A 17,441-nucleotide genomic window follows, 5' to 3' on the forward strand; every position below is an offset into this window, starting at 1 on the left:
ATTTTTTGTACTTCAAGAGGTCTATATTAGTGTGTTTTAATACTTGGGCACATTGGAGGGCTTTTTTAAAAAAAGCTTTTATTTAGCCCTCTGAATACAGTTCACTTTGTTTCTTTTCATTTCTTATTTTTGGGGGGATTTTTTGAGGTACATTTATGTTTTTGTTTTTGGTTCGTTTTCTTTTTGTTTTTTACTTTTTTCTGCACTTTTCTGGTGATTTTATAGTTAATTTATTTAATAGTTTTTTGTTTTGTTTAAAAAATGTTGGGATCATTTTGCAGTAAATTTTCTTAATTTTGCGTATTTATTGGTTTATTTATGTGTTGTTTCTTGTGATTTTCTTGAGGTTTTTTTTTAAGCTAACTTTTTATGAATTTGCCAATCAACGTTTCACGTTTGTGAAGTAAATCAAGTGAATCTTCTCAGATTTTGCAGTTAACAAAAAAATCTCATAGTATAGCACAATTTTAAAAAAAGGTATTAGTGTGTTACTTTACTTCCATTGTTTTCTCTCACAAAAAAGACACCTTCTCTATTTTCTATATTGACAGCCATGTTAATGTCTTTTATAAAGCCCAAATTAGGAGGGCCTATATGGCGTTTTTCAATTTTGCTGATAAAGACTCATGCTCATGGTGGAAAACAAAAGCACCCCAAAAAGCATTGACATTTAGAGTCTATTTTGCCTATTACAACCAAAATCCAACTCTCCAATTCTGTGTTTGTCAGACAGAGAGAGCTGCAGGGGTCATAGGTCACACCCCAGTGTTTGGTACCTTTACATACGAAGCACTTGATGTGGAAGTGTTTGTTCTGGACCCGGAGTGCCTCGCCCTTGCAGGGTTTCCCACAGTTCTGACAGGCGATGGGCCCTCCTCCTCCTCCTCCTTGCTTCTTCTGCTGCTCCAGAGGGCTGTGAACCGCTTGCTGCTGAAACACTGTGGGACAGACAGAGAGATTCAGGTCAGACATACAGGACAATAGACTGTCCACATGTAATCACTCAGTGATGAGACAGGTTTGACCTAAATGAAGGACCTGCTAACCCATCTAAACAACTGCTTATTTAGTGACCCACTGGCTACCCACCAAATGTAGGAAATTAACTGCAGTAGCAAGTCGTTTTTTTTTTGTTTTGTTTTTTTTTTATCCCACCAGACATTGGCTGGTGGTTTAATTTTCTATTTTTCCCCAACTGCCACCACCATTTTAACATGGAATCCGATGGGAAGCGTTAGCGACCAATAATCAGTACTGCCCTTTTTGAAAACAGGAAACTCACAGCACAGAAAAAAAAGTCTCTAAATTGTCCAGCCAAAAAAGTTATTAAAACAAGACAATATGAGAAATCTGCATAGCACAAAATAAAGCCTTTTTAAAAATATATGCAGAAACATTACAATGGACCAGATACTGTATTTAGGGGAAGCTGTAATCATACCCAAGCAAACAGAGACAGAGTTTAAACTAAAATTAATGGCAAAATAGAAGGGCAAAATTGCATTTAAAACTACACAAACAGACTTAAGTATTTCCTGGGAAGTTGAAGAATGGGACCATATCTGGAAAACAGGTCATAAAGCATCTAGAGAAAGATAAAATGATCAATTATAATTTTGTACATAGAACATATTTTACCCCTGTTCGATTGCATGAGATGGGCATACCTGACTCTTATCTTTGTTGGCACTGCAAACAAGATAAAGCTACCTTTTACCATATGGTATGGGCTTGCACTAAAGTAAAAACCTTACCCTTATATGTATGTGTGTGTGTGTATATGTATATATATATATATATACACAAACACACACACACATATATATACGTGTATATATATTAGGGCTGTAGTCTGTTAGTCGACTGATCGATTTATTGGTCGATACCTTCTTGGTCGACCAAAATCTGATTGGTCGATTATTTGCCGTGTTAATTTTATCAGGAGTAAAGCACTAATTGCTAATGGGGGTGTTGTCAGAACACACCTAACAGTCTGTCTTCAGAACACCCCCCTTGTTTTCACAATTTTGGATTAGCCCAACCCACTGGCGGAGACAAATAGGTAGGCCCGTATGTTCTGAATTGAAGAAAAAATTAGACCTGGTTTTCCGAATATTTGCTTAATTAAGAACGTTTAATGAACATTTAGTCCTCTACCATGTCAAAGACGTCGTCAGTGTGGCAGCATTTTACCAAAATAGATGGGAAAAAAAGTCGAATGCAAACTTTGCAAACAACAGTTTGCGTATCACAGCTCAACGACCAACATGGCATATCACCTAAAACGGTAAGCTAACATGTCTGTGTTAGGTTGCTCCGTCGGTTTTGAGTATAAACATATCAGAATTGGCATATTTCAAAGTTGTAGTCTAATTGTTTTATAACTGCAGGCGCACACACCCGCGACGACGGCAGCTTGACATAAACGGAAATCATAGGCTGTGATGTTGCGTAGGTGCACGTGATGCAACGCTGTCAGAGCCAACCGCCTCCAGTGTGTCATTCACATACCTGCTAACATTTGAGTAGTAAAATCCGGGAGATTTTTGTGGTCGGGAGCAGCAAAAGATGTGCGGGGACATTAGCGCCTGCCGAGCCGGTTACGATTGACAACACATCCAGGTTTTTAATAATTAGTCAGTAAACTCGGCATTGTATGACAAAGGCTGGAAAATTTGCACTTTTATTTACAGTTAAACATTTCGCTGTGAGTTTCAGCTTCTGTTAAACTAACGGAGCTGCGGCGGCTTCCGGTCTCAGCTTTCAAAATAAAACCTTAGTTACTGTGCGTTTCTCATTATTAACAAACAAAATTGGGGCTTGTAAATTACGGGAGATTCCCGGGAGAAAAGACAAAACGGGGGCTCGGCAGGAGATGAGTCTAAAATACGGGAGAAACCTGGGAAAAACGGGAGTGTTGGCAGCTATGGCCAGATACTGCGACACATACCCCCCACAATCTGACTTGTTTCCTTCACTGTAAAATCAGGAGATTAGCAGGAGAAATTACTGACCGGGAGCATCGCAGGAGATAGGGTTAAAAATCGGGAGTGAATCGGGAGAGTTGGCAAGTATGATCATTCAGTGCAAAATAATTAGGTCAAAAATGACTTAACCCTTTCATGCATGGTGTCCACTACAGTGGACGCATATTGAAACACTGTTTAAAAACACAGGATTTGCAATACATACTCCAAACCACCAGGGGGGCGTCCTCTAAATCTACTCTGTATTGTGTATTTAATAACTGTCTCTATCAACAATCATAACTGAGATATTGCATCATAAATCCAAGATGGCCGACAACAGTGCACATGACACTGTGTCCTCTGGGATATCTGCCAAATCCTTTTATTGTACAAGGAAAATGCCGGTACAAAAAATATTTTCTAATTAAGTATGTAGTAAGGAATACTTTTATGAAAGTTTTATCAAAATCGGTCAAATACTTTTTTTGCTCTGTCTCCAAATGTAAGTGTCCACTGTAGTGGACGTCATGCACCAATGGTTATATTTTGATTATAAGGACATTATGTGTGAATTTGCTAAAGTTGCTATAATTATTTTTCTTATATGGTATTTGCTATCTAAAATTATTAAAAATGAATTTGTTAATTGTAAATATGCAATATATTATACTATTTATGATATATTCCAACATAACAATAAGACACTACAAGTAAAAATAAGTAGTAAAATTAGGGTAACATTTTTATTGAACAGCTATCTGCATGAAATTTTCCCAACTGCTTGCCTAAGTCATGAGAAATATGTTTTGTATTAGTTTTTTTTATATTTTATGTCCATATATGCAAATTTCCTATGTAAATACACTCATTTGCATGTATTTCTACAATGGACAAGACCTGATTCATAAGTATTTTGTTTTTTTGGCAGATAGTCTACAAAAGGTTTTACAGAGGAACTCAGCTCACTTTTTTCTGTGTCATTCTTTGAATCATAAAATAGGAAATAAAATAATTAAAATCTACAGACTCACATAGCCAAGGCTGTTGTGCATTTCCTTCGCATTAATAATCTGATATAGAATGAAATTATAGAAAGCAAAGTTAGCTAAAATTGACAGGTGCAGGAAACAGCATTTTTGCTATATTGTCTCCCCTTGACTGAACTTTACAATATATGTTGCTAGATAGATAAGTGTGTGTGTGTGTGTGTGTGTGTGTGTGTGTGTGTGTGTGTGTGTGTGTGTGTGTGTGTGTGTGTGACAGTTATACAGGGTGATCACAGAAATACCAGAATCAAGTGGATCAGAATGCAGTGATGATGACAGTGATTATCAGCCAGAGAGGCCATCCAGAAACAGAAAGAGCAGGGACGCTGAGATTGAGAGTGAGTCAGGAGAAGAAGAGAATGAGGGAGAAGCAGGAGAAGAGATTGAAGATGATGGTGAAACAGGAGAAGTGATTAAGGGAGGTTTAGGGAAACGAAAAAGAAGAACCTGGAGGATAAAAGATAATGATTATGAGGGACAGCCACCAATATTTCAGGGCCAGAACACTGTTCATGTTCAGGGAGAGGAGCCCATTGAGATATTTTTGAGTCTCTTTCCTGACAGTCTCCTTGATCTGATTGTTTATCAATCAAATGTGTATGCGCTGTACAAAGGCAAGATCAACTTTGGTTTGACAAAACCAGAACTGAAAGTCTTCCTGGGAATAAATCTGATGATGTCGTACATCAAGTATCCAAGACTTCGCATGTACTGGTCCTCCAACCCAGGGCTGCGGCAAAATGGCATCGCTGATACAATGACTGCAAACCGTTTCGAGGAGATCAAACAGCACCTGCACTTCGTGGACCTGAATGATGACGCTGGGGATGACCGATTTTTCAAAGTTCGCCCCGTACTGGATGTCCTTCGCACAACTTTCTTGACTGCCATGGAGCCAGAGGAGTTCCAGTCAATCGATGAACAAAACATCCCCTTTAAGGGAAAGCACACCACCAAGCAATACATTCCCAAGAAACCCAAACCCTGGGGCTTCAAAGTGTGGGTTCGAGCTGGGGCCTCTACTGGTTATATGTACCAGTTTGAGCTATACCAGGGAGCTACTGGAGGCAGGGGTCGAGTGGGGGAGCTTGGCATGGCAGCAGAGGTGGTGCTCCGACTTTGTGAGAACATAAAAGGGAAGAACCACAAAGTGTTCTTTGATAATTTCTTTTGTTCCATCCCCCTTTTGGAGAAACTAAAAAGCCAAGGCATTGAGGCCACAGGAACCTGCCGAGCCAACAGGCTCATGGGAGCTCAAGCTAAGCTGAAGGATAAAGAAACACTGACTGAGGAAGGGAGAGGGGCCTCTTCAGTGGTGACCAGTGAAGAGAATATCACTGTGACCCGGTGGCTGGATAGTCAGGTAATCCATGTTGCCTCCACATATGCAGGGAAGTATCCACAAGATGCAGCCAAAAGGTGGACCAAGAAGGAGAAAAAAATCATCCAAATCCTGCGTCCACATGTCATCAAGGTTTACAACACCAGCATGGGAGGTGTTGATCTTTTGGATCAGTGTGTGGCTACATACGCCAATCGGCGTAAAAATCTGAAATGGTACTTGCGCATTTTTTTCCACTTTTTGGATGTCACCTGTGTGAATGCATGGATGCTTTACTGCCAGAAGCATGGCAATGCGAAGGATCTCCTTGAGTTTAAAGCATCAGTTGCCGCAGCACTGCTTAGTGTTGGGTCACACAAGCGCTCCCGAGGTAGGCCTAGCGATGCCTCACCACCTCCTGTCCCCCCAAAAGTGGCTGTGAATATACCAGGGGAGATCCGTTACACCCCAGGACATCACTGGCCACTGTTGATGGACATGAAAAATGCCAGTCGTTGCAGAGATGAGATCTGCCAGAAGAAAACAAAGTATGTCTGCCAGGCCTGCACAGTGGCATTGTGCCCAGGATGTTTTGGACATTTCCACACTCGCTGAGCTCCAATTCAAAGTGTCTTACGACTCATCAAATGAAAATTTAGAGACTTTTGTCATACTTGCTGAATCTGTTTCTGTGTTCTGTTCTTAATTCATTTTAATCAAACGGTGGCAATAAAACGTGCTATTCATGGATTTAGTAAAAATGTGACAAATTATATTGCTCTTACAAATAAGTGAAGTTCAGTGATTAAATAATTCTCACCTACTTGATGTAACATGCAGTATGCAAATTGTTTGTACAGTGGCATTGTGCCCATGAAGATTTTTACATTACATTCATAATAGCTTAATCTTTTACTCATGCTATATTGCAATAATATGATAGAAATAGTCACTTTTTCACAGTTACTGGTGGTAACCAAATTAATACTTTTATGAGCTGTTTTTACATTAAACCTTGTTTATATGATCAGTTACCATAATGTTTTCTCTGTTTGAGCTGTATAAAACATGGTTTCTATAAAAAAAAGAACATTTATTACTAAATTGCATTTTTTTACCCATTCATGCGCGGTGTCCACTACAGTGGACAGTTGTGTATCTCTGACAAAAAAAATAATTTAGAAAAAAAAATCACTTTCATTTGTTTTAAGTCTTGCTTGTGGGTAAAAAAAACACATTGAAAAAAAATCCACCTCAGTGATTTCATAATTCATGCATGAAAGGGTTAATATACTGCAAAGACTTGTCGTTTATGTTTATTTATAATTCATTTAGGCGGACAAGGCTTCCAGGTAGGCTACTGTCCAGTTAATTAATCTGAAAATAGTATTTTATTTATTTATTTATTTATTTATTGTGTGTATTCCCACTGCCCCCCGATCAGTCGACTTTTGGTCGAAATTTCAGGACTTTAGTTGACCAAGATTTTGACTGGTTGACTACAGCCCTAATATTTATACATACAGTATATACTCAACTCACAAAAAGTTAGGGATATTCGGCTTTCAGGTGAAATTTCAGGATGAACCTAAAATGCATTATAACCTTTACAGGTGAACTTGATGTGACCTTCTGTAAACTTTTGAATGCACATGTCCAACTGTTCAATGTTTCAGTACTTTTTGCACAAGTTGCTGTTCTCTAACAAGGAGTTTAACGGCAAAATTCACATCAGGTGTTTGATGCTCCAGCTCATCAAGGTCGTATCATTAGGGAATGACTGCTGGAGACTGGGGTACCTCAAATGGAGTGGCCTGCACTTTCTCAGACCTGAATCCCATAGAAAACCTATGGGATCAGCTGAGTCGCCGTGTAGAGGCTCGGAGCTCTGTACCCCAGAACCTCAATGTCCTGAGGGCCGCCCTTCAAGAAGAGTGGGATGCCATGCCTCAGCAGACAATAAATCGACTTATGAACAGCATGAGAGCTGTAATTGATGCTCAAGGGCACATGACAGGTTATTGACATTTTTTGTTGTGGTATATCCACCACTGTTGTTGGCTTTTGTTTCAAGAAATTGTTTGAGATGAGGAAATCACCAGTATATGCTTCTACTTAAATGCCCTACTTTCATGACCCCCCCCCCCCCTCTTTTCTCTAGGCCCAGTTGTCCAGATCATTAATCAACCTTTATGGTGTCTCCTCTGATGTGGCTGTCTGAAAGGTCAGGGCCAGCCAGGCAACTGTCTGACTTATGCAACACTTACATGTCAATACTACATACAGTCGCACCACTGGAAGCCCCTGGGAATACACACAACATGGACCATGGTCTGTAGCTTATCACTTACACGCACATGTGCCACGCACTTGCCAAGACAGTGGTGTGTAGTGATGTAACATGGGCAAACAGTCTCTGTCTCCCATGGTAAAAATTGAAGGACAACAAGAGAAAGAATGGTTCCTCAAATGTGATGATGTGTCTTGTGTTCTTTATTTGATGATGTGTCATGATGTTTTTAATCCATGGGTTTGTTTGCACCTGTGTTCTTATCCTCCCTTTTCTGTATTTTGTGGAATACTAAATATGATATTTGACAAGTATATTTGCCAAATATACAGGTTTACTATACACAAAATCCTAAGAATCCAATCCAAAGAAAACAGCCACATGTCTCCAAATAGCACCCATGCATGGTCGGTGATGTGCAGTCAGTGGAGCATTTATCTCGGGTGACTTACAATAAAGCAGGATTTGCTGTCTTAGTCAAGTACAAATGATCACTACCGGGATCTAACTTCTGTAATTACAAGACGGTATTGGTTGTTCTGCTGCCCCTAAAGGAATGCTCACATTTTCATACAAAAAAGGTTTTGTTGAATGTGGACAGACTGCTAACTTTTGAAATCACAGCCAAAGACATTTTGCTTTATTGTACATGTGAATGTACAGTTGCTGGTCCAAAAATGGAATAAAATGTCATTAGGTGCATTTCAGATTTTTTTTGTAGCAATTCCTTGAAGACATACAGAGGCATGCCACAACAGAAAACATTTGCATGGAAAAATGTCAGCCTACAGGTTTGATATGAAGATGTTATTTCAGTGGATATGTAGGGATATACACTATATTACCAAAAGTATTCGCTCACCCATTCAAATGATCAGAATCAGGTGTCCTAATCACTTGGCCTGGCCACAGGTGTATAAAATCAAGCACTCAGGCATGCAGACTGTGAAACAAGACATTTGTGAAAGAATGGGCCGCTCTCAGGAGCTCAGTGAATTCCAGCGTGGAACTGTCATAGGATGCCACCTGTGCAACAAATCCAGTCGTGAAATTTCCTCGCTCCTAAATATTCCACAGTCAACAGTCAGCTCTATTATAACAAAATGGAAGTGTTTGGGAACAACAGCAACTCAGCCACGAAGTGGTAGGCCACGTAAAGTGACGGAGAGGGGTCAGCGGATGCTGAAGTGCATAGTGCAAAGAGGTCGCCGACTTTCTGCACAGTCAATTGCTACAGAGCTACAAACTTCATGTGACCTTCAGATTAGCTCAAGTACAGTACGCAGAGAGCTTCATGGAATGGGTTTCCATGGCCGAGCAGCTGCAGCCAAGCCACACATCACCAAGTGCAATGCAAAGCGTCGGATGCAATGGTGTAAAGCACGCCGCCACTGGCCTCTAGAGCAGTGGAGACGCGTTCTCTGGAGTGATGAATCACGCTTTTCCATCTGGCAATCTGATGGACGAGTCTGGGTTTGGAGGTTGCCAGGAGAACGGTACATTTCAGACTGCATTGTGCCGACTGTGAAATTTGGTGGAGGAGGAATTATGGTGTGGGGTTGTTTTTCAGGAGCTGGGCTTGGCCCCTTAGTTCCAGTGAAAGGAACTTTGAATGCTTCAGGATACCAAAACATTTTGGACAATTCCATGCTCCCAACCTTGTGGGAACAGTTTGGAGCGGGCCCCTTCCTCTTCCAACATGACTGTGCACCAGTGCACAAAGCAAGGTCCATAAAGACATGGATGACAGAGTCTGGTGTGGATGAACTTGACTGGCCTGCACAGAGTCCTGACCTGAACCCGATAGAACACCTTTGGGATGAATTAGAGCGGAGACTGAGAGCCAGGCCTTCTCGACCAACATCAGTGTGTGACCTCACCAATGCGCTTTTGGAAGAATGGTCAAAAATTCCTATAAACACTCTCCTCAACCTTGTGGACAGTCTTCCCAGAAGAGTTGAAGCTGTAATAGCTGCAAAAGGTGGACCGACATCATATTGAACTCTATGGGTTAGGAATGGGATGGCACTTCAGTTCATAGTATGAGTAAAGGCAGGTGAGCGAATACTTTTGGTAATATAGTGTAGCTACAGACAGCATTTAGCCTCATATACTCCCTTGTTCACTAATACAGCACCACCACGTGTTGTGGAGTGTACCAGTATATGTCACGCACACTGTTCAAAACATCTTACACAACACAAGTGCTGTCTTTTCACGATAATGTGAATGTTTCTTCAAATTGCTTTAGACAATGTGGACTAACAGGATGTAATTTTTTTTGCTAAATTCAATAGACCTCCTTGCTGCAGCTCCTTACCACACTGTAAAATCCAATAGCTATCCTGACATGCATATATTAGTTAACTTTACTAGGTAATCAACAATATGCACTTATGACTGGTATTTATGAAGTAACAATCACTTGCATTGTGAAAAACGCAAAATACTTAGTGTGTAGAGTGAAGATTACTTTATTTAGAGTTAAGCTCACTAGCAACAAGTAGCCAACAGTCTCACTCACACTGCGCATTCAAAGAAGAAGTGCACATGCGCAGTAACAAAAGTCAGTCTCCCGCTCAGCTGCCAATGCACCAGTCCAGCACACAGGTCGGGGCACTGAGGGCAGCCTGCTGACTTGACTTTTGTGTTGTCTTGTTTATTCTTTTGAAGAAAGGTAAGGTAAGGTAAGTTATCCAGCATTTTTTGGCCTGTTAATATGTTTTAATTAGCGCTACGACTGTTAGCGTTAGCGAGCTAACGTTAGCGTTAGTTAGCTAGCTAACGAACCAAACAGGCATAACGTTCGCCAGTTCAGGCCATGGCCTGGAGATTTGTTCATTCGTTCCACTGTGCAGCCTCCAGGAGGTTTCTGTATGACCAAACATTTGTTTCAGTGTCAGGTGTTGTTTGACTTGTGTACATTGCTCAGGAAGCATGACAAGAGCCAACTAGCTGGGATCTAGCTTGTTCATGTTGTAACTTCTCTTGATTTGAAGGTGACTTAAATATAAATACATATCCCAACATGTGACACACACATGGAGTTTAAGAAAATGTGTTCATTGTCAGAGCTCAATGTGCCATGATAGTTGCCAGTAAGTTGTTTTTCAAGGTGTAATTTTACTGTCAAAAGTATTTTTAAAACATGACCTCCACCTCTGATATTTAAAAAGAATCTTAATACATCTTTTTAACCGTTTTATTAATTGACTGGGATGAAACAGATCACCGGATGTAAAGGGAGACAAAGGCTACCATCAGGCAGCCTGGAGAGAGCCAACGAGCTGAACGTTTTCTTCAACAGGTTCAGCGCACAGCCTTCTGTCTCCCTCACACATCCAGACCCCCACACACCCCCACCGCATCCACCCCTCCCCCCTCTCCCCCATGTGGTGAGCACTCCTGTGCAGCACCTCTCCTCCCCCTCCCCCTCTATCTCCTCCTCCACTGAAGACACCAGCACCCTCCCCCGCATGACTGTGACTACGGGCCAGGTTAGGAGACAGCTGGAGAGACTCCACCAGAGGAGCCGCAGGACCTGATGGTATCAGCCCCAGGATCCTGAGGACGTGTGCCAGCCAGCTGTCTTCTGTCATCCAACACCTCTACAACCTGAGCCTGAGTCAGGAGAGAGTCCCGGTGCTGTGGAAGACGTCCTGCCTGGTTCCTGTCCCGAAAAAGTCGACTCCATCGGACCTCAATGACTACCGACCAGTTGCCCTCACATCTCATCTGATGAAGGTGCTGGAGAGGCTGGTCTTGGCCCACCTGAGGCCGCAGGTGAAGGAGCTGCTAGACCCTCTACAGTTTGCCTACCAGCCCCATTTGGGAGTTGATGACGCCGTCATCTACCTGCTGCATCGAGCTCATATGCATCTGGATGTGGTGGCAGCACTGTGAGAATCACATTCTTTGATTTCTCCAGTGCTTTTAACACCATCCAGCCTCTGCTGCTGGGTGAGAAGCTGTGGGTGATGGGTGTCGACACCTACATTGTCTACTGGATTATTGACTACCTGACAGGCAGGCCACAGTTTGTCCGCCTGGGCAGTGTTCTGTCTGACGCGGTGGTCAGTGATACAGGAGCTCCACATGGCTGTCCCCTTTCCTTTTCACCTTATACACCACTGACTTTCAATATAACTCCGAGTCATGCCACCTGCAGAAATTTTCTGATGACTCGGCTGTTGTTGGGTGTATAAGTGAGGGAAGGGAAGGGGAGTACAGAGCAGTGGTGGATAACTTTGTGGAGTGGGCTGGACGCAATCACCTGAGGCTGAATGTCAGCAAGACCAGAGAGATGGTGATTGACTTCAGGAAGAAGAGGACGGCTTCACAGTCACTGTGTATTCTGGGAGAGGATGTGGAGGAGGTGGAGGACTACAAGTACCTGGCTGTCAACATCAACAACAGACTGGACTGGAAATCCAACACCGAAGCTGTGTACAAGAAGGGGATGAGCAGACTCTACTTCCTGAGGAAGCTGAGATCCTTCAATGTGTGCAGCAAGATGTTGGAGATCTTCTACCAGTCTGTTGTGGCCAGCGTACTCTTCTTCGCTGTGGTTTGTTGGGGGAGCAGCATCGGAGCCAGTGACACCAACAGACTCAACAAACTGATCAGGAGGGCTGGCTCCGTGATTGGCTGCAAACTGGACACTGTGGAGGCTGTGGTGGAGAGGAGGACACTGAACAAACTGTTATCCATCATGGATAACCCTGATCACCCTCTCCACCACACACACACACACACACACACACACACACACTCTGGACAGACAGCGGAGCTCCTTCTCCAACAGACTGTTACAGCTTCGCTGTCGAAGGGACAGATACAGGAAATCATTCCTGCCACAAGCCATCACACTGTACAACAAATCACAGAGACTTGCAACTGTCTGCTGTATAGTTCTGTTTTTAACACTCCACCACTCAGCACCTTAACTGTTTGTTTATTTATTATACATCACTCAGCACCTTAACTGTTTATTTATTATCCACTACCCAGCACCTTAACTGTTTATTTATTATTTATTATCTATATATTACATCCTAGGTTAATATACATTCACACTGTTTTTCAGACTGGAGGGGAAGTGGTGATTTCTTAAGAGGTCAAATCAAGTTGGTTAGCTCCTGAATCCCATTACCGGGCATCAGGTTCTGCCACTTGGTTCTTGGTTTCGTGGTTTCATGCTAACTCTCCTTATCTATACAATCTATACAATCATGTATATACTTCAGTTCCATCTGTATATTGTCATATTCATTCCATATGTATATTTTCACATCTCGTATCTCTTTTCCTTAGGTTAGCCCTTATTGTATATTTTTAGTTTTTAGTCTTTATAGTCTTTATTGTATATATTTAGCCTTTATTCTTTTTTTAGTTAACTTTATTGTATGTTTCTACTGTCGCTGCTGGAACACCAGAATTTCCCTGGTTGGGATCAATAAAGTATATCTATCTATCTATCTATCTAAAGAGAAACTATGCAGGATTTTTTCCCATGGCTATGCTACATTGATTTTTACCTTCATTAAAAAGCTCCAGAGTAATTGTGATAGTTAACTACATCACTTGTGACTTGTTATGAGTGAGAATGGAGGCTCTCTGCCTTCCACCTGGCGTCTCATTGCTGAAAACCAACCTTGTAACATCAGTGTAGTACTCAGCCGCCGCCCCGGTGTCCCAGCTCTTGTCTCTGCGGCACCGCGACACAAACGCGCTCCATAACCCACAATCTTTTGTTTATGACAGTTAAGACTACACAAATATACATGTCATAACATTGTATATGATAAATAATGTTATCCATCGCTTCATGTATTTATTTTTCGCTGTCTTCGTTGTAAACAAATGCACATGGCCAGGCACTGGGTTAGCAAAACAGCAGAAAAGCAATACATACATGCACGAGCTGTCACGTGACCAGAGAGAGAACATTCAAATGGTGCTCAAAGCTAAAAGCATAGGGACGTATTTAGCCTGTAAATATATATAAAATATTATCTTTTGCATGTAATTTTGCATGTTGCAGTTTCCTGACATATGGATTGTGGCAGATGAGAAGCTTTGAGGATTTTGTTGCATTTTTGGAGGTACTTTTATTCGATTTTGCCCGTGGTTACTGCAGACATCCATTGTTTGTAAAAATACAGGAAGCTGTTTCCCCGTGGAGCTCCAGCAGTGCTAGAGGGCTAAAGAAAACTTCCCCTGACATCTTACCTGCAAGGTGGTGAGTAGATGATGTATTTTCAATTTTGGGTGAACTATTCCTTTAAGGAGTTAGAACCACCAGCAGTAGAAATGTGTTTTTTTTTTTTGTTTGTTTTTCTTTTTTTTCCCCAGTGGCTCTAATACGCTTCCCATCTTCTGTAGTTCTGTCATTCTGCCTTGTGACTAAATACTAAATGGCAGTCTGCCAATTACTGTTGTAATAAAATTTAACTATTAATGGTTGTGAATGTATTTTTCCACAGTGGTCCAACCCTATTTACTCATCATATTTTTTGCTGTGTGTTGCAGGTGAATGCAGAGTTCAATAGGGTAGTCACCAAGAACCTACAGGTGGACTTTTTTGATGAAAGGCTTCGTCTGTCTTTATTTCTCATGGTAAGGTGACTTCAAATAGTGATTGCTGTTTTGCTGCTTTTTTTTTTTTTTTTTTTGCAACAACAATTGTTTTGCACTGTAGCTTTTGAATGCTGCATTATCTAGAGCTGAATTTGTTCATCATCCACTTCTAGAATCCAGATGTGACGGCAGTGCGTACCATTGTACTCCGGGGCCTCCCTGTTCTGCTTGGTGATGATCCCAGTGACTTCTACAACACCTGCTTTGTAAGTTCTAATATGAGCATCCTAAAGGAGCACACACGGTGATGGGGAAATGAGGAGAGGAGAGGAGAGCAGGGAAGAGAAAGAGGGGGAGAGGAGAGTAGAAGGAGATGGGGAGAGGATGAGGAGAGGAGATGGAGAGGAGAAAGAGATGGGGAGAAGAGGAGGAGATGAGGAGAGGAGATGGAGAGGAGAAAGAGATGGGGAGAGGTGAAGAGAGGGAGAAGAGAGAAGAAAGAGAGGGGGAGAGGGCTACCTGAACTCTGTCATAGAGGAAGGTTTTAAGCCTAGACTTAAATGTAGAGAGAGTGTCTGCCTCTCTGACACATGGAGAGAGCTGATTCCACAGTCACTATCAAATAAAGCAGAAATGCCTTAAAAATGCCTTGCCTTCAATTATTATGTTTAATTGTAATTCAGATTATTTTAGGAGATTGGAACCTATTTTTCATTCCTGTATAGATATTTGAACCATTGCTGAAGTCAGGTTTGCATGGTTTTAGCAAGTAAGTCAGATTGCTGTTCAAGTAAATATATAACTTAGAGATGCTAAGTTTGTCCAACGTAGATAAGTGTGTTTTATGGACTGAACACAGTAAATTTCACTTGTAATGATTTAGTAGATTAAAATAGTAATTCTGAGTAGTCTTTACTAAATCAAGAGTGTATCTAAAGTAAGTTATCAAGTATACTCAACTTGATTGTTTTAGTTGCTTAAACTTATTTGTAAGTGTACTCTATGAAGGAAGTGCTAGTTAGTACAACTTAAAATACTTAGTGCTCTTGTTTTTTTAAGTGCAATCGGTTTGCATGCTTTTTTTAAGTAATGATAACTAATTGGATTTTACAGTGATGTACTTTCATATCAGCCATGTTCACTCTTATTAGGTAGAGTAAACTGTTAGTGTGGGTGGACCTGATAAATTTTTTTTTTTTTTTTACCATGGACAGTCAATGTCAATGAATTCACTGCTGTGTTTGCTGCCAATTTGTGATGCTAAGTGGGCCATATCAAAGTCTATTAGAAACTCCCACAAGTTGTGTTTGCAAATTACCCTACGGTGCAAACTGTATTTGTACCATAGGGTAATTTTCCCCATTTATTCCTCGTCAGCAGCTCATATTTATGGTCAATCTGATCATACATGATTGCAGCATTGCATCTATACTCTCCAATGCTCTCCCAGAAAAAAACACCTTGTGTTTCTCTTGCCTGCACACAGAAGTCATGTTTCAAATTCCTCTTGCAGAAGCAATGCCACAGCACACCCTAAAAATAGAGTGTTCCCTCAACTCAGGAGGATTCCATGATGCTCTGCAACATTCCTGGTGTGAACCATCTGCAGAGGTGGCAGGCATGGGCAAGGGATCAAAACGCTCACATTACCAACAACAGGAGAACTTTCTGGTGACTTGGCGGATGACCTTGAGGACATTCACTTTGGGATACCATCTTAAATAAGTTTATTCCAAAAAATGTAAACTGTCCATTGTTCTTAAAAACAATGGACTAACATAAAAATTGATTAAACCAGATCAAAAAGCCCAGTGATCCTTAATCTTTTAAAATTGCTACTCAAATATCATTGAATTGTTTTTAAGGTACCAACAAGGGATCTTTCATGGTCTTTGCATCAAGAACCATTTTCTGGTACTATATACAACCCTTAGTTGCTAAAAGTGTAACACATATGAGAGCTAACTGCTGCCAACCCCACCCCACCCCCCTTCAGCAAAACGTAAGTCAGTATTTACTGTATGTTAAATGTGTCATTATTCCTATGCTAACCTGGCATGCTAACAATCCTGCAAAAGTTCCACAAACTGCATGATTAGTCAAGCCTAGAGGTTATGAATTTAATGGATTAATTTCCATTGTAATCTTGTAATCTCTTAATGTTTTAATGTAATATTTTGGATACTGCTGCAAGACAAAGTGGCTAAGGAGTTCACCCTCATCTCCACAGGGTGTCTGAAAATTCCATCAAGTGAAATTTCAGACATTTTAAAACTTTTTAATGCAGGTTACAATGACATTTGTGACCACATGGCAACCAAAATAAACATCAAAATGACAACAATTATTGATCTGGTTTGAACTGTAAATTTTGTAATTTACATTTTTTTTAATTTTATTTTTCCAGATCATAATACTGTGTGTTATTTATTTATTCATGCAAAGCACCTTAACCCCAAGTCAAATTCCTTGTTTGTGAAAACTTGGCAATAAAGATCTTTCTGATTCTGATTCTGAAAACTGCATGACTGACTGTTTACACCCCGAAAACACTGTACCCAGAAGCACCGGCGCGGGAAGTCGCGGTGCTGAGGGTGCTGTAGCACCCCCTGCTTTTTCTGCAATGGCAATAAAAATTAAAAAATTAAAAACTTTGTCCCAGCACCCCCATCTCTGACTGACTTCCAGCGTCCCTGCCCAGAGGCCACAAGATTTTTAAGACCAATTAAATTTGTGACTAAAGATTCTTTCCTCAACTGTATTTGAGACATTTTAAAGCTTTGAGTCTAAAAATGTATGACTTGTTAAGGAGCAGCAGACACCTGCCTTTACTGCTCTATTGCCATTATGTCAACTCTTAGAGTTTCCTATACTTCATCTGAACACAAAACCCAGTAAAATTATCTAACTCAATACAGGCCAAGAAAACGACATGAACAGAACTCATGGGCCAATACCGGATGCAGGTCTATTGGTAAAAACTGGGGAAGGGAGCAGAGAAATAGCTGTGCAATTACCAAAGAGGAATGACCTAGCTTAAATAACTACAATTACGTTAAAGTAGACTTCATGAGTTGTGGTTTTCCTCACAAGGGGAAGAGCTAAACCTATGATTCAGCCTGTCCTGTCACGGATGCAACCTGAACTGAGCTGAAAGCTGACCTCTGACCTCACTGGCAAATGACACCAAGGGCTTCTACAAAGGAAAGAACTTGTCATATAAACTGAGGACAGGA

The 17,441-nt window shown here is 41.1% G+C and overlaps 1 protein-coding gene and 1 long non-coding RNA gene across 3 annotated transcripts in view; one reads left to right on the forward strand and one right to left on the reverse strand.

Annotated features, from left to right (window-relative positions):
- Positions 1-17,441, reverse strand: part of ablim2 (actin binding LIM protein family, member 2) — a 235,904-nt gene that overhangs the window by 158,077 nt on the left and 60,386 nt on the right. For both annotated transcript variants that reach the window (XM_030075915.1, XM_030075916.1), the window contains exon 2: positions 777-938. In XM_030075915.1, coding sequence (XP_029931775.1) covers positions 777-938 — 162 coding nt within the window. The remainder of the gene's footprint in view (positions 1-776; positions 939-17,441) is intronic.
- On the forward strand, positions 13,709-16,657 carry LOC115376374 (uncharacterized). The gene is made up of 4 exons (XR_003929795.1): positions 13,709-13,867; positions 14,158-14,244; positions 14,379-14,471; positions 15,719-16,657. It is a non-coding gene; the product is annotated as an uncharacterized LOC115376374 (long non-coding RNA).

This window comes from Myripristis murdjan, chromosome 18 (genome assembly GCF_902150065.1).
Source record: "Myripristis murdjan chromosome 18, fMyrMur1.1, whole genome shotgun sequence".
NCBI classification, from domain to species: Eukaryota; Metazoa; Chordata; class Actinopteri; order Holocentriformes; family Holocentridae; genus Myripristis; species Myripristis murdjan.